The sequence below is a fragment of the Vespula pensylvanica genome, chromosome 2 (assembly GCF_014466175.1).
Source record: "Vespula pensylvanica isolate Volc-1 chromosome 2, ASM1446617v1, whole genome shotgun sequence".
Lineage (NCBI taxonomy): Eukaryota > Metazoa > Arthropoda > Insecta > Hymenoptera > Vespidae > Vespula > Vespula pensylvanica.
In genome coordinates, this window is record NC_057686.1 from 11272404 (window position 1) to 11281655 (window position 9252).

The following is a 9252-nucleotide window of genomic DNA, read 5'->3' on the forward strand; positions in this document are numbered from 1 at the left end:
TTATACGAACACAATGCTCGCTAATAATAAATGTTCCTAGTAGTATCTGATAAGTGATTGGTCAAATATAAGCCAATTAGGTTTGAGGAATGATTGAAGATTTCTTATATATATTCTGTTAGTGAAATTTTGATATTTTAACATTATTTTGTAGAAGTCAAGAATTATTTACTTCTACTTTTTAAGGTTAGTATGTGAGTGATAATAAACAAATAACAATTAATACAATCTAAATGGCTACAATATCCTGGTTAAATATATTAAGAGTGAGATCGTTTCTACAACTCGATCGTCATTTATTAAGTTTATTAAATAATACTCACAAGCAAAAAACGATAAGAAGAAACATTTATGTTTCTGAAAAAAACGAAGAAGAGGAGAAAAAGAAAGAACAAGCGAAGAGAGATAGTGAATCTAAAATAACACTTTTATTACCAAACGATTCTATGACAATTACGTATTTGGAGGATGCCAAGAAACTCGCAAAGCGTCGAAATTTAATATTAACAAAAGTAGAAAATGAACAAAAAAATTCATCTAGAGATACGTACAAACTCGTAAAACTAGGAGAAGAATTCTTAGAAACGACAGATAATGTTACAGAAAATAAAATTAAAGCAGAACGAAATGGTAAAATAAAACAGATACAGATATCTGGTAAAATTTCTACGCATGATCTCAATATAAAATTAAAACATGTCAATAAGTTATTAAGTAAACAGTATAAGATCAAGTTTATCATTAATCATGATTCGGACACACAAGTATGTTATAATTTACTTTATATAGATTGATATGTTTGCTTTTTTATAGATTTATTTTATTTTAATTTATAGGATAAAATATTTAAATATGCAGAATCTAATATAAAACAGCATGGAACAATACAAAAAACCGTAAAATCATTGTATACAACACTTATAATTACTCCTATTTTAAATGAAGATAGCAATAAGAATCCGCATGATGTAAATGTAAATACAAAGAAAAATTGATCAATGAATTTCAAATTTGTATAATAAACATATTTGTCCATATTGTAATTAAATATTTTATAAGTATGTATCTATTTATATTACAAGAATAAAGTTTGCAAAGAAAGTGATAATATAAAAAGATATTATAATATACTTTAAATGAAAATATTATATTCAAATTTACAATATGATCTGTTTTATGATAAATATGTTATGTTGTGCCACAAAGATATTTCCTCGTAATATATATGTTATAATTTTTGTTTTTAGGGATTTGTTCATTCAGTATCCTTAACTATGTAATACTGTCACGGTTTAAATTAAATAAAATACAATAGATATTAGCTAGAAATCAAATTTTTTGATAGTTCCACAAATAACTTAGTGAAAAGATTTATTACGGACATTCTAATGTCGTACAGTTTCTAAATTCTACAAGTGTAGAACAATGTCTACCATTTGGACCATGAGGTTGAATTTTAATATTTCTTATCCTTTGTTGCGATGCACTTTCGCAAGTTCCCTTGCAACGTGTCCATCCTGACCACGGTGTCATTTTACAGTCTACCGAAACTAGAAAAATAGAAATTAAAAGAAGAAAAATAGATTATTGAAAATATCATTTGCTATCAATTAATTTATTTAATTATTACACTTACATTGTACTTACTTTCGGTTCCTGTTCTGTTATCTTGTCCTGCTATAAATAATAGATTAATATTTAAATGAATTATAAATTGTAAATTATATTAGTAAATCTTATAAAAATTTTATATATTTATTAAACGAATGAAAATTTGGAAATAAAAAGAGAACTTACAACACGGTGGTATTTTACGGCATTTTCTTTTCCGAAGCAATTTTCGCGGACAATTTTTACCTCCGTTTTTAGCTGGCGTCTGTAAAGACAATTTCGAAGATCATATAATCAATTATACGTATGTTCCACTTTATAAGATTATTTTATAACGATAAATAATTACAATAATATTTCGTCTGCTAATAGTAAAACCACGACAACCCTCGCAAGATGACCATATGCTCCATTCGGACACATTGCAATCTATTCGTTGATCGTTTATTTCTGATAATTCTGTTACTTGACTTCCAGCCTGAAGACCTCTGAACTGTAGCGATTCTGTAAATAAATTACAAAGTTGTAACAAACTAAATTTATAATAACATAAATTTCCTTGTAAAAAAGTTTTCATTCCAAAATATTCATGATTTCTTGATCTATATTTATATTAGATAATTCAAAATGAAAAAAATCCAAAAACTACAAATATCACATATTGGATATATAATTAAATTAAATTTAATTATAATTATAATATAAATTAAATTATAATTAAAAAAAAAAAAAAAGAAAAGGAGAAACTTATAGGAATATAAAAATTTAAATAATATAATTTTTTGATAAAATAAAAGTATTACAAAAAGCAATGTTTAAACGTGACTGGATATATTTTTGAGTATACCCGACGTGTCATCAAACTGTGCTCGTTTTGCCTTTCTCCTATGTTGTTCTTGTATGGGTATATGATAACTGAGCACACTGCTGAGGGATACTTTAAAATTTTTCATAAGAGCCGACAAATTGGCCTTTAATTCTCCTTGTTTCATTCGATTAGCGTGCACAGAAGAAAAAATGTTTTTTTTTTTTTTTTTTCATATTAAAATCTAAGACAAGCACTGATAAAATTCTTTTTGTTCGAACAGATCACATAAAATCGCTTACTTTGATAATTTCCACAAACGGTATAACAATCTTCCTTAGTTGGAAAGTTATTACGATTTCCTTCACATCCTGTGTATTTAAAATGATGACATTGGCGATCGTGTTTATTGAAATAAACTCGTAGAACATTTCCGCGACATTTTCCTTCCATCTTTGGTTCGCTGCATATTTCTAATAATAAATACGAAAAGAAATATGTAATATTTTTTTTCTTACACAGGATAAGTTAAATCAATACATTCAGAGTTACTTTAACTCGACAAGTATATATTTACTTGCTGCTTCTTCCTTAGAAAAATCACAAGATTCTATCTCAGCTACACAGGAAATTTCTTCTTGCCTACATTCTCCCATGCTTGGATCATCTTGTTCTTCCGTGTGACTCCAAGTTTTTTTGTCAAGTCTCGATCTTAGCTTCACGCCTGGTCCACAACTGGAACTGCAGGGAGACCACATGGACCATTCCGTGTAACGATCAGATGGACATTTCTGCAAACGTAATCTTTTAATCTAAAAAAATTTTATTAACGTAAAAATATTTTATAAACATTTGAACCCTGGAATCAACCCTTAAAACACGACGAGACGTCTCGTGATATATTTTCGCAAAAGAGATCGTTTATTTTAACTGATCAATAATTTTTTTAATCCGTTTTTAGACATGGTAGAAAACAAGAATCTTCGAAGGACAAATTGGTGTTATGCGAAGAGCATAGTTATGATGAAAATATGACAAGAATCGATTATAATTAGTTGATAGATGAAAAAACCACGTATACAAAACAATGCAAGTGTAAGGATTTGCGATAAATGGTGCAGGTATGGTCAGATAATTACATGAAGAATTATTATTAATGATATCTTGTTGTTAGTAGAAGGAAGATGTGTAGTAAATGATCGTAACGTTATTGAACGTCGTGATACTCTCCAAATATTTTTTATTTTCTTTTTATATTTTCTTTTCAATGATCGAAGCTTGAAACTTCCGTACCTGCGACCATTCCTCGATTACCTCCACTTCCGGATCATCACCCTCGTAAGACGAATTGTTTTCGTCGTCCTCTGGGTTCTCGTTGTTCTCTTCACCCAATTGATTTCTTACCTCATCTCCATCTTCACCTGAACAAGGTTCGGTATCGCATTCGATGGTTTGTTCGAGTTCCGGACCATTCGGTATATTTCTGCATTGCTTGCGATATTGTTTGTGTTTGAAATTACGTGAACGTGATTTTACTGCTAGACCACAAGTCGCTGAACAAGAACTCCATTCGCTCCAATTCGTTAAAGTACATATTTCGGTATCCAAAATGCCACCATTCTGTCCAGAATTTCCGCTATGAACAATTTTAGACATTTCATGAAAATCTTTCTTTGACATATTCTTAAAAAGATCTTTGTCTTTGTTTGTTATTATTAATATTTTGTTTTTCTTTTCGTAGAAAATTGATTTTAATGTTGCTTTACCATTGTAAATCACCATAACAGGTCGTCCTATCCGTTAGCGAGGTGTTACATTTGTTAGCGATAGCAGCAGTCTCGTTGCGATAATGTCGTTGTCTCAGTTTACTACCTTTCCCGCATGTCACTGTACATTCGCTCCAGTCACCCCAAGAAGTTACCCTGCAGGCCTCTGTGAATTAATGAGATTTTCGTAACTAATTAGTTTACGCCGTTAGTACGGTTTACACGTACATTCACTTCTCTATTTTGAAGCTCTAAAGAGCGCATAGTCACTACAGACAAACGAACGAATTTGGAGAACAAATGGATAAAATAATATTCTAACGTTTCAAATATTTGTATGTTTTACAAACAAAACAAAGAAAAAAAGGAAAGGATTCTAAAGATCTCTCTATAGGATAAAAAGAATAGATGAACAGGATTATCAGATTAAAGCTTATAGTTTACCTCGTTTAGTTAAAATCCATTATCATTTCGAGTGCTTAAGGATTTTCCAAAACTATTAAAATGAGCTAGATAGAGCACAGTATTTTCCCTTATTTAACTTTTATCTCAAAGATGTGAATTATTTCGTTACGCACAAGTTTATTCCTTTCATACATATCGATGAAAATAAGGTGCTCCTGATGCTCAGAAAAAAAAAACATAAGATCTACTAAAGAAAAGAAGCAATACTTGCTATTTTTATGAGTTTTTGGAGGTTTGATCGTTGCACCTGTATCGGTGATCTCTGTTGGAAGATCATTGCAAGTTTTCTCGTACAATCTTTGGCGATTTAAATAAAGCTTAGCGAGTGGTTTCATGTCTAGACCAGATGGATCGTAAAACGGAGACCTCGAATCATTTGGATAGTTCGACGTAATACGTCGAATTGGTTCCTGCGGCTCCGTCGGTGAGTTTGGAGACTGTGAAGCAACCATCTCATCGATCGTACAGTAGATAGATGCATGCATGTACGTACGTACGTATGTATGTATGTATGAATGTATGTATGTATGTGTATTTGTATACAGTAATTCTCTACTCTGATTTCTTATCAGTTCAATTTTAATCTAAATAGGCTACCTTCGAACTTGTTCATCTATCTACTAAATCAATTTCGAAATTTATAGCTTTGAATCTCAGTTGAATTATTAAAATTATATCATTGATCTTATATTAGAATTTCACATTTCATAAACGTCCAAAGTGAAATAGTCTATCTTTTATTAAAAATTATATTCTTCGTGTTTTCTTTTCTATGGTGATTATTCTTATTCTGACCATAATATGTTAGTTTTTTTCTCTTTTTCTCTCTCTCTCTCACCAGATATGTTATCCCATCGTCGGTGCCTGCGTCGTACGGATACAAATTTAATTCTTTATGCTCGATCCAAGAACAATTTGTCAAACATAATTCCAATCCGGATACACCAACTATCCAATCGGGTGATGGATCTATAGAAACGTTTAAACAAGGATATTACGATGGCAATCTAACAAATAAAGAGATAATAGTCGTTTGAAAGTTAATTATACCGATCATGGAAACCAGAGACATCAAATGATGTTTGCGATCTACACGAAATACCGCAAAAGTTCGACCTGTTACATTAGGATAACTGATTCCTCGAGCTTTTATAATTGTCCTGATGTGTTCACTCTATAAAAAAAAAAAAAAAAAAAAAAAAAAGAAAAAAGAGAAAAGAAAATAAGAAAAATGAAACAGACAAATTGGATAAAAATTCATGTTAGTTCATCGTACTTGATCCTTTAATTCGGATTCCAATCTTCTCGTTGATCCAAGCTCAGCTACTTGTTTCAAACCGATACTGGCCATTCCATCGTATATCCAGAATCGATAGTCGACCGTGTGTGATGCACCGATTACGTCGGAAAATCGAATGAGCCAGCCTTTGCTTGGAAAATCCTAAAGAAAACGAATAGATATCTTATCTCTGACTCGTAAATTTGAATAAGCGAAGTCTCTTTTCTTAGATCATCCGATGATCGTTTCGAGAGTTTTACGAAAATAGGATCAGAAGGATACGATAACGTAGCTCGTATTTTGCAAGTAAGATAAAGAGAGAAGAAAAAGTTTGAGAGTAGAAGAGTATTACAAAAAAAAAAAAAAAATAAATAAATAAAGAAAACGAAACATATGGCAGATGGGAATCTGTTTCGATTAAATACACTCGCTGTTCGGATATAGATTTTTTCTTAACGTTCAATCCACATGCCTTTGGATGTGTATTTCTAGACCAGAGCCCTTCGAAAGTAACTTCGTACTTGGCCTCGTCACAAGCACAACATTCGGGTAGTACTAGACCCTGATCGTCAGCTTCCGCCTTTATATCTTGACATATGTTCAGAACCAAATTCGAATCGTCCATGTACCATGTGTCCGGTGTTTCTAGAATAGTTGCTCTGTGCTCGAAAAAAAATAAAAGAAGAAAAGTCTGTGTTATCGTATTGGTATCATATTATGGATTTAAAAAGATATTCATTTTAAATGAAGTTAGCGACTTTTTTTTATAATACTATATACATGTGCTTATTAATTTCAGTAAGTATATGTAAGTATATGTATACATATAATTATAATAAGTACATACGTATATACAGTAGGATTATATTCTTATAATAGGTATTATATAACTACTGTGCGTATATAAGATACATATAATAAATATTATAAAATGATAATAAGTCCTTACATACCTATTATAAGTATAAACGTGTATATATATTAAAATAATCTCGTAGGATAAAACGATAAACGTGCTTTTAAAAAAAAAAAAAAGAAAAAAAAAAATAAGAAGAACAAAAATATTCATGCAACGAATACATTCGATTCAATAATACCAAGAAAAATAAATTAGCGATTAGATACTGATCCGACGAAGCAGCATAACATAAAACATTGAGCGAACAATTGTTCTAATTGATTTCGATAAATTTCTTGCTTTCTTCCATTCAAAATTTTCGTTTAAATAATTATTCACGAAAAAGCTTGCATTTCATTTCTAGATCATCTCTTTTCCCACGGATTGTTAACTTAGTGTCCCTTCACCTGATGAGTATGCAACCGCTACCTTCGGAAGGGCTGGTCCACGCAACGGAGACTCGCTCCTTTGGAACTTCTGATATTTCGACGACAGCATTGGCACATTGATCGGCAAATTTGCTGATCGATTCGTCCATGATGTCGAAAACACCAATATCCACAATCTCGCTATCGCTTTCAGTTTCGGCAGATATTAGAAATCTCGTGAATTTTCGAGGTGTCAGTCCTGGACTCTTCGACATTATCGTAACTGAATCGAAATGTTATATTTATTATTTTTTAAAGACAATTACGAAGTACGAACGATCATTTTATTTTTCCTTTTCTTTGTTCAGATGTATTTATTTTTATTTTTATTTCCATTTTTTCTTTCTTTTTCTAACAAAATCGAATGAAACACCAACGCATTGCATCAGAAAGCAACGATGACTCATGACCCTTGACCACGTTCCCTCACGATCATTCCCATAACCCTGAATTATAGGAATTAATCGTAAAAACGCAGTTAAATGAAACCTTCGTCGACGCGTCGAGTTTCTCACGCGTTGCTATGCCATTTTTATTTTTTCTTTCTATTTTTTTCTTTCTTTTTTTTTTCCCCTTTTTTCATTTTAGTTAACACGAAACGTCAGAAGCGTATTTTAATTATCTGTAAGTAGATGTTAACTTTAACTTATCGCAAATTGACCGGCAAGTGTTACATTAATGTTAAAATCGTCCAACTGATCCGAGAGAGAAAAAGAGAGAAAAAGAGAAAAAGAAAGAGAGAGAAATAGAAAGAGATTTTATTTCCATCTAAACATTCTAAATTAGGATCAAGAAGGATTTTTACGTAGTAGTGAGTACTTCTTTCATCGATCATACGATATTTTAATGAATACCATCTTTTTGCATCCAGGAAGAAGGGGATGAAAGTAGACGGTTGATTTAAGCGGTCGAAAAGCCAGTCGCCTATATAAAGCTCCTGGCTTCCCTTATTGCGATATGAAAGCTCTTTAAGACTTGAATAATGATTTGATATACTATTCACTCTCCTTCCAATACAATTTTACATTAATACATTAAAGATTTGTGAAGTCTTTTTTGTAAATCTTTGTGAAACATAATTCTTTAAAATCGATTTGAAATTGTAAATTTTAAAATGAATACACATTTAATATTTTAGATTTACAAATGGATCATTCGATAGAAATTAAATATAGTTCGATATTTTATATCTTAAAATAAGTAAAATTTAAATTGTTACGATGTTCGAATATTTAATTTTTCATTTTTCTATTACGAAGTCTAATTTTATGTTTAATTTTTGATTAACGGGTCATTACTTTTAAATTTCTTCGATCTCTTTTCTCTACAGTGTCATATAATTCGGAAATTACATAGTTATTTATCCGATTCATTTGATTTTGTCGATACAAAATTAATTGTTTATTTATATGTGAAAATTATAAATCATATTTAGTGTAATATAATAAATTTCATGCGTGTTAATTATGAAATATGTTTTTAAAGATGAAAATAAAAATTAATTATGTACGCTTCAATTTTATACGGCATTGTATACATATTTATAGTAACAGGAATTTGATATTTCATGAGATAGTACAAGGAGGGGCGTTTGTAAAATAAAATCGAATCGATATTAATTTCCGGTATTTCGCTCGAGAATATTCGAACAGAGATCAGACAGGAAAAAAAGGAAGAAAAAAAAAAAAAGTGAATCGGTGTATCGATGTCAAATTTTACCTGTGTATTTGGTATCCGGCATATATGCATATACGATATCGGTTCGATTGTAAAGCGTCATGAAGAAGTAATATTTTTCTTCGGCATTGGAACGTGGCCTCGTGGTACCATCTATTATTCGGTTACATCTCACCGAATAACTGCTACGCGTTATAGCCAAAAGCAGTAAAATGTAGTAAAGAATTCGTCCTGGTAATATTTCCTGTAAACGATAACGATGTGATATTGATGAGAAGGAGAGAGAGAGAGAGAGAGAGAGAGAGAGAGAGAGAGAGAGAGAG

General features: G+C 30.9%; 2 protein-coding genes across 9 annotated transcripts in view; one reads left to right on the forward strand and one right to left on the reverse strand.

Moving 5' to 3' along the window:
- The first annotated feature begins 60 nt into the window (after positions 1–60).
- Positions 61–1385, forward strand: LOC122638196. Its single transcript, XM_043830997.1, has 3 exons — positions 61–764; positions 837–974; positions 1248–1385. Exons 1-3 carry the CDS (start codon positions 234–236, stop codon positions 1278–1280), a joined length of 702 nt encoding a protein of 233 aa, XP_043686932.1. The 5' UTR covers positions 61–233; the 3' UTR covers positions 1281–1385.
- The window catches only part of LOC122638186 (spondin-1-like), a 13333-nt gene continuing 5435 nt past the window's right edge, over positions 1355–9252 (reverse strand). The window contains exons 2-17 of one of the 8 annotated variants that reach the window (XM_043830971.1): positions 8972–9173; positions 7232–7475; positions 6399–6585; positions 5924–6088; positions 5698–5821; positions 5486–5616; positions 4895–5084; positions 4183–4348; positions 3710–4052; positions 2994–3207; positions 2719–2889; positions 2459–2593; positions 1961–2115; positions 1798–1876; positions 1648–1677; positions 1355–1550 (exon numbers count right to left, since the gene is read on the reverse strand). In XM_043830971.1, the coding sequence (XP_043686906.1) occupies positions 1375–1550; positions 1648–1677; positions 1798–1876; positions 1961–2115; positions 2459–2593; positions 2719–2889; positions 2994–3207; positions 3710–4052; positions 4183–4348; positions 4895–5084; positions 5486–5616; positions 5698–5821; positions 5924–6088; positions 6399–6585; positions 7232–7475; positions 8972–9173 (2712 nt within the window). In that variant the 3' untranslated portion in view covers positions 1355–1374. Of the gene's footprint in view, positions 1551–1636; positions 1678–1797; positions 1877–1960; positions 2116–2458; positions 2594–2718; positions 2890–2993; positions 3208–3709; positions 4053–4182; positions 4349–4858; positions 5085–5485; positions 5617–5697; positions 5822–5923; positions 6089–6398; positions 6586–7231; positions 7476–8971; positions 9174–9252 lie in introns of those variants that run through there. The other 7 variants (XM_043830972.1, XM_043830976.1, XM_043830970.1 and 4 more) reach the window with 7 other exon arrangements.

Coding starts and splice junctions, on each gene's coding strand:
- LOC122638196 (XM_043830997.1), top strand. CDS start 234: ATGGCTACAATATCCTGGTTAAATATATTAAGAGTGAGATCGTTTCTA. Junction 765..836: donor ATCATGATTCGGACACACAA/GTATGTTATAAT, acceptor TTTAATTTATAG/GATAAAATATTTAAATATGC. Junction 975..1,247: donor AGAATCCGCATGATGTAAAT/GTAAATACAAAG, acceptor TTTTGTTTTTAG/GGATTTGTTCATTCAGTATC.